Below are 14,797 nucleotides of genomic sequence, written 5' to 3' on the forward strand. Positions count from 1 at the left end.
ATTCTGGAGGCAATTGATAAGCACACTGCGGTAGTCCCATTGGATATGAGCAAGGCTTTCGACAGTCTTAATCACGAAATCCTTTTGTTAAAGCTGCAAGATATCGGCCTGTCCTCCGCGGCTCTTAACTGGTTTTCTAGCTATTTGTCCAATAGATTTCAAGCCGTCCGTATAAATTCTGAACTTTCAGACAAACTTCCCATTCAAAGTGGAGTGCCACAAGGGAGTATCCTTGGGCCCATCCTGTTCAATATTTATGTCAACGACTTGCCCTCTGTCCCTCAGTGCTGCAAATCCAAGACATATGTTGATGACAACAAACTTTACATTACCTTTCCCGTTCAACAGCGCCCATCTACTGTGCCAGACATGAACAGAGACCTTACTAAGATCAGGAACTGGTGCTTTGATAATCGGCTCCTCCTTAACGCATCTAAAACCAAACTAATGCTGTTCGGTAGTCGTCAAATGATCGCCAAAATCCCAAATTTCAACCTGTCCTTGCTTGGTAAAGATCTGGTCCCTTCCCGTTGTGCTAGGGACCGAGGGGTGATTTTTGACAATCAGCTTAGTTTCAGTGATCATACTGTTAAGACAGTGGCGTCCTGTATGTCAAGCCTGACCCAAATAAATCGCGCCAAGCACGCATTTGACAAAGACTTGCTTATAGCCATAATTAAGGGTTTACTTTTCAGTAAAATGTTCTATTGTTCAAGCGTATGGTCAAACACTTCCGCTACTAACATCAACAAGTTACAGATTATTCAGAACTTTGCTGTCCGCATAGTGACCGGATCAAGAAAATTCGACCATATCACACCGATCCATAAACAGCTTCGTTGGATGCCAGTTAAAGACCATTTATTTTATCGTGATACCTTATTGACATTTAAGTGTATGAACGGTTTGGCACCGACCAAACTTAGTTCCAGATTCATCAAGAGGGGCACGATTAGCGGCCGCTCGACTCGCAACGTAAACAAACTGGACATACCGCGCTATAAAACCGCTGCAGGCCAGCGAAGCTTTTTATACCGCGCAGTAACCATTTGGAACAACTTGCCCAGTGATATAAAATTGAGACCCTCGACGAACATATTTAAACGCAAGTTGAAAAATCATGTTCTAATGAGTCGATTTTAATTATTACTTGTTTTAACTTAAGTTGTAAACTTTGCCCAGTAACTTTGATATATAGATATTCTTAACTTATTGTAAATTTTTATTCTATATTTTAAATTGCATTGTAATTATTAAGATAGATTTTTTATTTTTTATTATAATTATTTTTTTTAGATAGATACTTAAGCTCTGAAAAGCCCCTTTGGGGAGAGTTTAATAAATTATTGTATTGTAATAAATTATTGTATTGTATTTGGAGGACGATTACTCCCTAAATCGTACGACGCGAAATCCATTATCAATTAATCGTAACTATCACAAAATAGGAGGAGATGACGGTCATTCTGTTCAACTTTCCTTAGTTATTGTTTTAACAGCTCTGGAAAGAGATAACTGATTCAAGCACAACTAGCGAACGCTTAATGACTCGTACAAATGTCCAATTATTTTGCTGAAAGCAGTGCTGTTGATAACCAATCCGATTCGTGAATATTTTAATAGTTACGCTTAACAAGTTAATGCGTCTGCTTGTGTAGTGATGGTCAGGCTTTGATCTATCTTTTAATCCCGGGTTTTCTATGGTGGATTTCAACTTCCGTAATCTGAAAAAAAGGTAAAGAACGTGATTTTGAAGGGACATATGAGTTTGGGGATTTAGCAGTAATTGAATGATTTTGGATACGATATGAGGAACTGTACGCCAATCTAGGCGAGGCCAGAGGCTCTTGCAAATTTCATAGCTGTATAATACTTAAGTTTAAATAAGTCTTTTATAATTATAATCTATTTTTGTACTGAGCTGTTTTAAAATATTGGAACTTTCCTTCAATATTTTTGTTTTACTGACCTACGCATAAGAAAAGACTGATTACTGCACCAGTGTGGGAGAGGTCATGATGCAGGATTGGAGCAGTGGCGAGATTACTCGCCTCCCACCAATGTCCAATATGGCCCAGATTGGATTCCCGGGCCGGCCTCCACAAGTGGGTTGATTTTTTTTTCGTTCAATACTCTACAACGAGGGTTTTTTTATCCCTCAGCAAAAACTAACATACAACTGATTCTAGAGGCGCCATAGTATGCTTTCGGTTCGACCTTATTGAGCTGCGTCGTTGCTGTACTTGCGACGGAGATTAGCGAGACAGTAATAATAATAATGATAATAATAATAATATAATCATCATCATAATAATATACTACTACTTCTAATTTCAAATCCCCCATTCAAGCATGAATTTTTCAAGCTTTCCTTTCGTTCAATAAGTACTTAAGAAGTGTCTATCCGGCCTTTAGGGTTTTGATGGTTTTGCCATCTCCATAAGGCGTAGATAAATGCCCCAAAATAATTATTCGATTCCGTTAGTTTTTTGATCCCGAAATCAAGCTTCAAAGTTCGCGCTTTGGCCACGCCCAATCAAGTTGACCGCGTAATGTAAGATTGGTAACTAGTGACATCACTTCATTGAAAGGGATAGCTTGACTACCTTCATAGACCGATCATCGTGTAGTGGAATTCATTAAGCGACACTTAAGGACATCGTTTAGTGAGTGATGGAACATTAAAGCGACTTTTCTTCTGAAGATGATGGCAGCGGTCTTTTAGCGGGTTCGAACGTAGAGATAGAGTTTGACGGCGATGCTCCTTCTGATTCAGAAGAAGGCATCTATCGTCAAGAGCCACTGGCAGGTGAAGTAGTATTCCAGCAGATTAGTAAATATTTGGTCTAGCGTATTGTTCCCACGGGTAGGGAAGTTAATACTTGGCTTGAGTTGGAATGTTCTCGCAGTATGTATAAAGTCCAACTTATTAAGGTCACCTGCAAGGATCAATGCACTATTCGGGAATTGCTGTTCTACTTTTTCAAGTGAGGACCTGATATACTCTCGCATGGATGAATTATCAGCATCGGGGGTGGAGGGGGGGGGGGGGGGGTAAATAATTGTTGAAATAATTGTTGGAGACAATGTTGTTGTTGTAACCAGATAGTCAATATAATCAAATGAACAAGTCTGATTACGAGCCAGTAGCCCAAAACGTGGGAACCTATCCCTTGTTTTCGGAGCATGAAGCCACTAGGAGTATTTCTACTCCCCCCTGGATGGGATGCTACTGCATTGCAGGGCTACCCCCAGCATTAAATTTATACACCTGGGTGGAGAGAGACACCGTGAGAGTAAAGTGTCTTGCCCAAGAACACAACACAATGTCCCTGGCCAGGACCCGAACCTGGACCAAACGATCCGGAGTCGAGCGCACTAACTATGAAGCCACCGCGCCTCCCACCTATCTTGAAAACAAGCAGACCGTCACGATTATGTATAGGATAATAACTATAACAGGTAATTACTTAAAGGAGAACAATTTAAATTTAGACTAAAAGTTATTGGCTTCTTTGACAACTGACAAGTTTACACAAGGTGACTGCTACATGATAAGACGCCTCTGTTACAGGTTTGGTTGCACTTATTATTTAGGAGTAAACAACAACAATTTCCAAGACTCTTCTTTGTGCTAACCATTGTTAATTCTTGTATGCTCATTAAGGAAACTGGATTTCAAGGTCCTTAAACGATTTCGAAAGCATTTCTTTGTTCTCTTCCACCCACATCTCAAATCGCTGAACTCCCGGATTCAGCTTCTTGGTCAATTTCATATCACGGTCAGGCCTTCCTCTGATGTAAAACGCGAACATGTTTGCTATCTCCTCGGCACCATCAAAACCCAGAGCTTTGTACTGTTCTACGCTAATTTTGGAATCCTACGAAAACAAAAGAAAACGACATGTTTATCAAAAGGCCCTGCGCGCGCTTTTATTGTAAAACTGTTGGGAAAATCCCCGTATGAAGGCGGTACGCATTAGCACAAGCGGGGCTGGGAAAAGCTGTACGGCCCTGCTAGGAACACGTACTGCTCCGTGCGATGCAATTTTAGGGGATTTCGTCGCTTTTAAACAGCCAAGTTATTTTCAGCCAGAAAAGCAAATGCAAACAACATATCAGACAAAATTTCTTTGCAAATTTTTGTTTCTTATGTTGTCCATATGATAAAATGCTTATTGACTGAGTTAAGGTCGAGCCGGACAGAAAAAAATGTGGCCCTCGGTCATGGCGTACGGCTTGCTGCGCTCGGTCTGTACGCCTTGACTTCGGGCCAAATGTTTTCCCGTCCGGCCCTCCCACTCAGTCAATAAGTACATATAATGTCACACAAGCTGGATACCTTACACCAGTGCAGGGCACAAAATGTATTCCGTGGCTTGGATCATTGCCAAAAATGCTTCCACGTTATCAGAAGCACAAGCGTTTTCTGGGCGACAAACTGTAATCGAAAATAGAGCTCGCCATCTAATTTGGTTTACCCCACAACTGTAAGCCACAAACCGGCAAGATGCATAAAAATATACTTACTGAAGCTTTTTAGTAAAGGAAGGACGACTGAAACGATCGACTCGAAAAATTAATCCAACTCCAATCTGGAGGTCGCTATTAAATGGTTAAACGGCTTTATTTCTCCTTATTCGTTATCTTAATGCTTACATTTTCTACTAAGGGAACTGAGAACTGAGGTATCTGATGCTTTTCGTTCATAAAAAGCACCGGGGAGTAACAAAACCGGCTAGTATTTGTGAACCCCTAGGAGTATTTATATCTAATTGCTTTGCAAGAAAAACCCAAGTCACAAAGCAACTTTACAGTAATTATTATTTCGTGGCTTTGGGTCTTACTGGTTCTTCCTGAACTTAATGGTGATTGGTCCGTGTTTAGTACCTGAAATATTCCAGTTGTTCACCTTCTTATGTGTTTCACAGGTCAACTTGGGAAAACACGAACAAAGGAGAAAAAGGTTCTATCTCGCTCTACATGTATGTTAAGTGGCCCTCGGATTCCGGATTCCGGATCCCGAGTCGTGCATTCCGGATTCCAAACCCACGGTCCCTCTAAAGGAAGCCTGGATTCCATCAAATTAATGGAGTCTGAATTCCATACAATGGATTCCGGATTCCACAGTCTGGATTCGGGCAAGTTTCCTCGGCGGGAAATCACATGGCCAGCGTTGCATTTGGCAAGCCGCGTTTTTCTGGCGGGAAATCACATTGTCTGTCATCGGTTTTTATGCTCAGTCAAACGATTTGTGTTAGTTTGAAAAAATCCGCGATAGATTGCGAACAACAATCGCCGTCTAACTGAAGGTTTTTTTTTTTGTTTGAACCGGCAAGAATCAGCGTTTGGGTGTTACGAGCCGCGAAAAGGATCGGCTGTCTTTGCTAAATTACGGATTACGGTGGACGGGTCTGCGAGAAGAAAGCTCGATCCTTTTGTTTGGCAAGGTTGTAATGGCGCTCTCTTCGCTCGTTCCTTCGTAACGAAAGGATGTTTTGGCGCAAAAAAACAAAAAATCCTTACTTGAAGAAGCAGTTCCTCGGTGAACATGGGAAGAGACTAAGGTTGTTTACCATTTACCCAAAAAATCCGGAAATTTTGGATGGAATGTAAATGGGAAAACGGGACTTCTTGAAAGGTAGATTTCTTGAAAATGAGACGTTTTAATAACATGAATTTGCGAGTTTACCGAAACTGGAGCCGTCACGCAACGTGTCAACAAAGGTCATATCAAATCGCATTAAAGTCCACACAACAATAGTGGTTTGTCAGTATGTTTATATGTCTGTAAAACTTCAGCCGTTCACAGTAATGATTTCAGCAACAGACAACTATTATCACAGGCGGAGAATGCACTCCTAATCTTTTATTACTACTAGTCTCAGTGATATACGCTTTCTGTGAGTGGTTCTTCATGTGGAAAAGACCGGAAAACCACACGCACACACTAGGAAGCTTTCCCTTTCGCGAGCACGTGGTGTTGTTTACAAGGAATGTTTTCGTGTAGAATACAAACAGGTACCAAAAGCAGGCCGCAGTTAATGAATATCCCCGTTGTTCATCTCGGCATAGCTTGTACCCTGACATTAAACATTTTGTAGCCTAGAATAATTTAACTCCAAGAAATGGTGTGAATGCTGAGTGCTGAATTTATAACATATGTTTATTTTTGCTTATGGTTTTGATATGCAGATGGAGATGGGATCGATATTCTGCACGACTTATTGAGCCCGTCTACACCGATGGAAGCTCGTTCAACTGAGTGTTTTAGCAGGCCAGACAGGCCAAGCTCCATCATCAGTGACAGTAGTGAATCAAGTTCTAGTGATGTGCAACATGATAAAACTAGTTCATACTACAGATTAGTGAGGATGGGAGGAGGCACATGCGAAACTGCTCATTGCACTGTGGAAACAGTTGAAGTGATTAATAACTGAAGGAAAAAAGGCAAAAAAGGACGTTTTTACAATCATTGCATTTGAGTTTAATAAAAAGTCCAAAGAACAAGTCACAGGAGACCAGTGCCTAAGAAAATGGGGAAAGTTTGTCTCACAGCATAAAGGGGTACAAGACCACAACAACAAGTCTGAAAATGAGCGTAAAGATTGGAAATTCTATGAGGATATGTCAGAGTGCTTAGACAAAGATGTTACTGTCAATCCAACCTGCACGGTAGAGAGCTCTGCCCAGAAATTGGTGTTACGTTCCTCAGGCAGACTCTGATGATCCATTAGATGACGATGATGAAGATGAACCAGAATAAGTTTCAAATGATCAAAAGAAGAAAGTAAGATGCCGAAAACGGCCACGAAGCCGCTCATCGGCGGCAGATATGCTAACATTTCTAAAGGAATATTCAGAGAACAGAGAGAAAGTTGAAGATGAAAAACTCAAGCTAGCTGGAGAGATCAATGAAGAGAAAAAGGGATTTTTCAACAGGTTCTTTGATTACATGGAGAGAAAAAAAGGAATCTCCAGGCATGGTCAAATCGAGACAAGTCCTTTCTAAGCATTATATGGATACATTTGCAAGCTAAATATAAAACCTGGGATAGAATCGTTTGATATGTTGAACTCAATTGTCGGTTGAATAATTATGCCCAGAAGGTTTTGTCTTAACAAGCAGTCTACCCATGTTGAGTTTTATGGATGTGGGTTGCAATCCAACTTTGAAATTTGATATATATATTTTTGGTTAGAAAAATGTTAAAACTTGATATTACTTACATGTAAACAATATGGACTGCATAGGGTAAGATCCATGACTTAAGGTGGCTGAGCGGCAGCGTTTCATTTTAGAAGGGAATTAACAGGTATGGAACAAATATCAGCGCCATGTTTTTTTGGCAATCTTTGCGCATGTCCTGTGTCATGTCAGCAATGAAGTCTGAAAAGCATGCGCAAAAAACTGTGTTCAGCCACCTCAAAGCAAGGTGGGTCATCATTCAGAGTTAGTCCATGGGGGGTGGGGAGGGGGGTGGGGAGGGCATACTTTTATCCTTGAATCTGCCCTACTAGACACGAGAATTTCAGATTCCATGTACACCTTCATCATACATCTTTATTTTACAAACATCTATATTATTATTATTATTATTATTATTATTATTATTATTATTATTATTATTATTATTATTATTATTATTATACATGCATGCACAAGAGAACATTGAGGCTAATGTACTTTACAAGAAAAAAAAACAAGGCTTTTCCCTCATTTAATCTGCTTTAATCTCCTTTATTTAGAACCAATAGTTGGGATTAAAACTGTTCTTAAAGGGATCCTCCACTCTTAGAGTAAATATCGCTCGCTTAAAATGCTCTAAATATACTAAAAAGAAGATAATTCGCCTAAAAAAGTATTCCTCTCACCCAAATATATTTTTTCAGGCGTCCAAAAAACTTGGTTGCTCGGCTCTCCGGATATCAAAATATCACAGCAAAATGCCTCACTGCATTCCCTTTGGATGCAATGTTCAGGCCAAAAACAAATCAAACGATCCCAAGATTCGGTTCCACGTTTTCCCAAGAGATAAGGAATTACGCCAGACGTGGATTCATGCCATCGTGAGGACATCTCTACCGAAGAATCCTCGTTTGTGCTCCAAATATGTCGAAAAACATTGCTTCCAAGAGTCTTGTCTGATGGAATTGCGACTAGTTGGATCAAGTCGTATGTTGAATCCTCTCAAGCCAGATGCTGTTCTGACGTTATTTTCTCACAGGCCCGCAGCCCCTGTACTTCTTTCCAGTGTAAAACGCGCAGAGAATCGACAAAGGCTGGAGGTTTGTATTATTTTGTTACGCTTACTTTAACGCTCTGTGAGAACGCTAACAAACGATGTTTGAGCAACACTGTGTGCAGCTTAAGTACTCCCGATTTTTTAACCGATCGAAACACAAATTTTGTTCAACGTCCCGCATTTTTTCTGCAGCTGTATCGTATGTAAGAGTCTCCCGATTCCTGGTAAATTCTCCAGATTCCCGGAAGAATTTAAGCTTAATTTGTTTTCAGGCCCTGTTAAAATTCGTTGTCACCCCTATTCACGGACCTCGTGAGCTGTGATGTTTATTTACAATAGTCTTTTGTTGTTTATTTGCTCTTTAGACTCTTGCTGTCTTACTGGAAGACAACCCAGGTACTTCAACTTATCGGGATAAAAATCAACTGGCTTTAGCGGAGGGGCAAGACGATGATTTGCCGGAGATGTTGTCAGAGAGTATTTCCCAGACCATGTGCGATATGGGGACACAAACAGAGTGCCCATCTGTAACAACTCTGGTATCAATGGTAGACGATTCACAGTGTGAAATGCACAACCGGCAACGCAAAGTGTCAATTTCCGCTTGATGCTTGAGAGGTTGGTCTTGCGGATCACACATATTGTGACATGAAAGCACCTCTAGTAGAAGTGGTACAAACTGTACCAGATATAGACCTACTCGAAGAAGTGGAAGAATTGGATACTTATAATGCCTCCCAGGGTTCTCAACTTGATTTGTTTCCTGACTTAAATGAGGATGAACCAAATGAAGACGAGAATGCTGTTGATGAACCAGTGGAGGTTATCATATCACAGGAAATGGTGTCCAGCCAATCAGAGAATGAGCCCATCGGAGACCAGTCAGCCTCCCAAGATGACGTCCCTTCATCTGAAGAGGAGATGGTGGAAAGCAGCTTTGGAAAACAGCGTGTGTTCCTTATTTATGAGCAAAAGCTAAAGGAGCTGTTGCGGTTTTGTCCAAGATGTGGCGCATTAATTGTTCCAGAAAGCATTGAAGAAGTGCAGAATGACGGCACACAACTCACATTGAAACTGAACTGTATAAATAACTGCAACTACAAATGGCAGACTACTGCTCGTTATTCAAACATAACATAAGCCAAGTTTACCACTCAGCAATGTTGCTTTCACATTAACATTAACATTTTTGTTATTCACTTCATACGTGTAACAAACATGTACTTATTAATTTCTACCAGGCTTTAATTCAAACTGGAGAATTACAGGGAGATCCCAGATTTAAGATTTTCTGGAGTAACGTGTCAAAGCGGTTTGGAGCAGAGCCAGTTCTGGAGAAAAAGAAACATGAGTACAGGCCCGTAAGAAGGATTTTAATACGTGGGCGGTGCTAACGAGGCCAAAGTGGACCAAACTACCGAAATGCATTTTTTATTGTCTGATCCGTTTATTAAGAGAAGTAGCAATACATGAGAAATAGTCCGGTCTGTTAGGTCGAAAAATTACGAAAATCGTGACAAGACGCGTAAAAGCACCAAACTTGGCACAAATGTAGTTTAGAGTATAACTAATCATTTCAGAAGGGGTGCCGCAAAAAAATACCCCAGGGGGGGAAGGGAGGGGGGTTTTTGTAAGTAAGTCTCAGTTGTGGTGTGTCAAAAGCAGCGTGCCATTATGAGCTATGAAATAATTTAATTTGTTGATTACAGTGTGAAGTAAGTGTTGGTATAGGTAAAATAAAGACCAAGTATGAAAATTTAATAAGCTGTGCTCAAATGTAAAAATATAATGCCTTTTTGTAGTAGAAAAAGGCGAAAATAGAGGACATATATTCGTAGTCATTATAAAGCTCAATTCCACATGAATTTCACTTCCTTTATGATATTAATGTTTTAGCGAGAAGATATTTACTAAGTTCTTTTTATTTAAATTTGTTGTAACTTAATGAAAAATATGTACGGCACTTCTTTAACAATAAATGGTAATAAAAAACCAGCGGTGTTTCCATACAACATGCGCGTTACCTCCCAGTGACCGGAGTGACAGTGGAATTGTTGAGAGGTACATTTTCTTGTTTTACACGGAATTTTACCATCTGAACTGTAAGTATCAACTCATGTTTTATACTCCATCCTTCTATGAGGTAAAATTCATTTTGTTATGATGTGAAACAAAGTCAAGTTGTTTTTTTAAAAACGAAGAGTTCAGTGATTTTTATTTTTATCCGTATATGTCAGCCGGTGTTCAATAAAAGTTACTCTGAATAAGCGTTATAACTTGAGATGAATGGAAAACTGTGAGAAATCACCAGATGTTATAAAAAAAATGGATCAAAAAGGAAATGTTTAAGTAGGTTTATTATTTGATTTAAACGAAAAATTATGGAGTGACAAAATTTCATTCAGAGTTTATACTTTCGCGTTGCACAAATCTGGCAAGCGGAGCGTGTTTAACTATTCAATGGTTGTCGGACTCAAAGATACGATGACGGATAAAACAAAAATGCCATTCAATTTATTTTAGTTCAGACTGAAATTTCCTGAGTTAACAAAGCTCTAAAACAAAACCATTCTTAAATTAAGAATATTTAAAATGATTATTTCTTTTCTATTTCCTGTCATGTTAACTTTAATAAAAACTGTTTTTTAACTTTAAGGCAATGAATTGGGAATTGTGTTTAATCTGCCAAGCCAAAGAAAAACCCGAACCTCTAAAGTGTCCACTGGATAGTCTTCAAGATGGTGCTGGCATAGAGGCATATCACTCTTTTCTAAATAATGTTGTCGAATTTAGAAAAATTGGTTCTCTACCTGTGGAATTAAAATTAAAAGAAGACATATCAGTTGGGGAACTTTGCTCTTACAGGGCAGTCTGGCATAAATCATGTCACCTGAAGTTTGCTAATTCGAAGCTTGAGAAGGCTCAACAGAAAATCAAAAGAAAGAGTAGGGCCAAAAAAGCGAAAAGGCAGGTCTCAGACCAGAATGTATGTATTTTCTGTGGTGAAGAGGGAAACGACCTTCACCAGGTTCTGACCCTTGAAGTAGACAGAGATGTTAACGAAATGGTCGTTCAAATGCAAGATTCTCAATTGATAGCCAAATTAGCAACAGGGGATATGGTTGCAATTAAAGCCAAATATCATTCGCGTTGTATGCTTGCATATAAACGTAAGTACACGGCATATGTTAAAAGCTGCAGTGAAACTGAAACCACCACCAATGATGATAGTGCGGCAGAAGCACGTACATTTGCCGAATTAATTTCGTTTATGGAAAGTTCAGCTGAAGGTGGAACTCTTTTGTTTAAGCTGTCGAGTCTTCACGACCTTTATTTTTCACGTCTTCGTAACCTTAACTTTGATAAGTCTGTCAACAGACCCGCTTTAAGAATCGAATCATAGAGCATTACCATGGTGCGATCCAGGAACAAACTGATGGCAAAAACACGGTTCTGGTATTTAACCAAGGCATAGAGACGCTTTTGAAAGATGCCCTGAAAAAGCGTAACTGTGAAGAAGAAGCGTTCAATTTTGTAAATGTTGCTAAATATATCCGTAACGATGTCTTCCAAATGCCTGGGTTTTCTTTCACTGGGGAATTTACATCAGATTGCCAGCTCAAATCAGTACCACCAAGCTTAATGTGCTTGGTTTCTATGCTACTCAATGGCCCAAATATTGAAAGCCAGGATTTCGAAGAATCCCAACCTTGTATAACCATTGCTCAGCTTATTATCTTCAACATGAAAAAGATCAAGAAACTGGCCACTAAGAGTGATCGTCATAATCAAGATCGGGAACCACCATTGCCTCTTTACCTTGGAATGAGTGTGCACGCGCAAACAAGAAGTAAGAAATTTGTCAATCAGCTTTACGAACTCGGCTTAAGTGTAAGTTACCAAAGGGTCGATGATATCATGAACAATTTAGCGACATCTGTTTGCGACCATTTCAAGTCTCTTGGTGTTGTTTGCCCTCTTTCCTTACAAAGTGGCTTGTTCACCGTTGGAGCTATTGACAATCTTGATCATGACCCATCCTCAACAACGGCACAGGGATCATTTCACGGAACTGGAATAAGTTTGTTCCAGTTCCCAAAGCAAGATTCAGGCGTTAGCCAACCAGCAGTGCAAAGGATTAATCTTTGTTCAGCCAGGTCCGCTTCAAGAGATATCACACTGCCTGACACGTATTCCTCAGTTCCTCCTGTTTCTATAAAAACATCAGAAGTAAACGTCCCTGCCACAAGGCAGGCAGGTGTGGAGACCGTAAGCACGGATCAGCTGTCTATTGCCATTGAAAAACAAGTTCACTGGTTGAAGCACTGTGAACAACATCTTAATGAGGAGCTTACCAAAGGTATTCATCTTTCATGGGCTGCTTATCACGCATCTGTAACTGAACTGCCCAACCCATTGCCGTGCTTGGGTAGCTTGTTGCCATTGTTTTACGAGAAGGCTGCCACAGTAGCCATGATGAAACATGGGATGTCTGTGATTAAGAAGGCAACAGAATTTCTTAACCCGGGGCAAATTCCTGTCACTGTCTGTGACCAGCCTCTTTTTGCCATCGGAAAAGTTGTTCAGTGGAACTGGCCTGCTACACACGGAGAAAATGTTCACGTTGTCATGCTGGGTGGCCTACACATTGAGATGGTGCTGTGGACCATGTGTGGTGACCTTCTAGCTTTATCTGGCTGGACTACAGCACTAACTGAGGCAGGGATAGCATCCAGTGGGACATCAGATTCCTTCCTTAAGGTAGCGCATTTGACGAAAACCAGACGCGCCCACCAGGTAACCGCAGCAGCTTTGTATAAACTGCAGCATGTTGCCTTTCAGGAACTAAACGGTCAACAGGACGAAGAGGAGTTTCAGAAGTGGCACGATGGAATGATTAAGACCAGCCCAACGTACAAGTTTTGGGACATGATCATGCAAATGGAACTCAAAGTACTGGCATTCGTGAAAGCACATCGTGAAAACAACTTCTCTCTGTACGTAGAATCCTTGGAATCTCTTGCTCCTTGGTCCTTTGCTCTTGATCACACCAATTACGCGAGGTGGTTACCTATTCACATAAGAGATATGAAGTGCTTACCAGGCCCCGTTCAACAAATCCTCAGAGAATGCTGGGTCATTTCGAAGTCATCGAACACTTTTTCAAGCATCCCAATCGACCAGGCACACGAGCAAAATAACGGAAGGGTGAAGGGATCAGGTGGAGCTGTAGGACTAACGGAAAGTCCTGTCGCATTTAGAAGATGGATGGTGGCCGGACCAGAAATTGCTCGAGTGTTGCAAGAGTTCGAAAGTCAGTTGAAAGGTGAAACAAATGTTGATGAAAAGAACAAACACCACGAACAAGGGCTTTCTACACAGAAAACCTTTCAAAGTCATGTCAAGCAACTTGTAAGTACAATTTCAGAAATGGGAAACCCTTTTAAGGATGACTGCCCTGAATTACTTGCCCTTGACACACGCAATTGCGCAGATGCCTCAGTCGTGGATACTGTGCATAGAGTCCAGGAACTTGGATTACGCCAGTACAAGAAATTCGTAAAAGACGTCATCGATGAAAGGACTGTATCGATTCACGATACGATTTCAAAGAATACCTTGCCATTGTTCAAGCGCCAGCAGCCAAAGCAAATCTCCAAAGCGTTCTTAAAGTTGACAGCGGTAACAAGTGACCGTTACCTCTTCAGTCGTTTGTATATTGCCAGCCAACAGCGCGACGGAGATCTTGAAGAGTTCTTCAAGCATGAAAATCAGCCGTATCCACCTTCTTTGTCAGAGTTTGGCAAACTCCGATTCGGGAAAAAGTCCGATTTGATTTCATGCGTCAACAAAGAAACACCGCCACCTCCACCACCAGCATCTTACGATGTCAAAGTTTTTGATGGAGCAGCTATTGTGCATGCGCTTCCAGTTTCATCTGTCGCTACGTTTTCTGAATATGCAGATTCCAGATTCTTACCTTTCCTGGAAAACCACTTGAAGAGTACCAAACGAATTGACGTTGTGTGGGATGAATACCGAGTGGCAAGTCTGAAAGAATCTGCCCGTGAGAAGAGAGGAAAAGGCGTGAGACGAAAGGTAGCTGGGCATGTCAAGTTACCTCAGAACTGGCAGGCATTTCTCGAAGATTCCTCTAACAAGACGGAACTGTTCGATTTCTTAACCAAGCAAGTTGAAACAGCTTCCTTTCCAGCTGACAGAGTTGTCTACATAACTTCAGGTAAGATGCTAAACACGTTTTGGGAAGGATTATATAGACACCGTTCAAACTTCTTTTTTATGTCCATCAAGTCTTGATGAACACTTACACTGACTGTATCGTCTTTTATTTTAGGTGAAAACGTCATCTCAAGTTGCCCCAGGAACGAAATGCGTAGCTGCAACCACGAAGAAGCAGACACGAGGATTCTTGTACACGTTAGAGATGCTTTTGATAAGGAGGGAAGAAGTGTCTTGGTTCGCACTGTTGACACAGATGTTCTTGTCATTCTAATAGCGCAGTTCCACACTTTGTCTTCAATTTGGTCTGG

At 40.7% G+C, this 14,797-nt stretch overlaps 1 protein-coding gene and 1 long non-coding RNA gene across 4 annotated transcripts in view; both read right to left on the minus strand.

Annotated features, from left to right (window-relative positions):
* Positions 1–1,122: 1,122 nt before the first annotated feature.
* Positions 1,123–14,797, minus strand: part of LOC138052048 (nmrA-like family domain-containing protein 1) — a 76,330-nt gene continuing 62,655 nt past the window's right edge. Inside the window, exon 4 of one of the 2 annotated variants that reach the window (XM_068898403.1) lies at positions 1,123–1,724. In XM_068898403.1, the coding sequence (XP_068754504.1) occupies positions 1,677–1,724 (48 nt within the window). In that variant the 3' untranslated portion in view covers positions 1,123–1,676. Of the gene's footprint in view, positions 1,725–3,089; positions 3,882–14,797 lie in introns of those variants that run through there. The other variant, XM_068898401.1, reaches the window with a different exon arrangement.
* Positions 10,930–14,797, minus strand: part of LOC138052049 (uncharacterized) — a 12,960-nt gene continuing 9,092 nt past the window's right edge. For both annotated transcript variants that reach the window (XR_011132985.1, XR_011132984.1), the window contains one exon: positions 10,930–11,056. This is a non-coding gene — a long non-coding RNA (uncharacterized lncRNA). The remainder of the gene's footprint in view (positions 11,057–14,797) is intronic.

The sequence above is a fragment of the Montipora capricornis genome, chromosome 6 (assembly GCF_036669925.1).
Source record: "Montipora capricornis isolate CH-2021 chromosome 6, ASM3666992v2, whole genome shotgun sequence".
Taxonomy (NCBI): Eukaryota; Metazoa; Cnidaria; class Anthozoa; order Scleractinia; family Acroporidae; genus Montipora; species Montipora capricornis.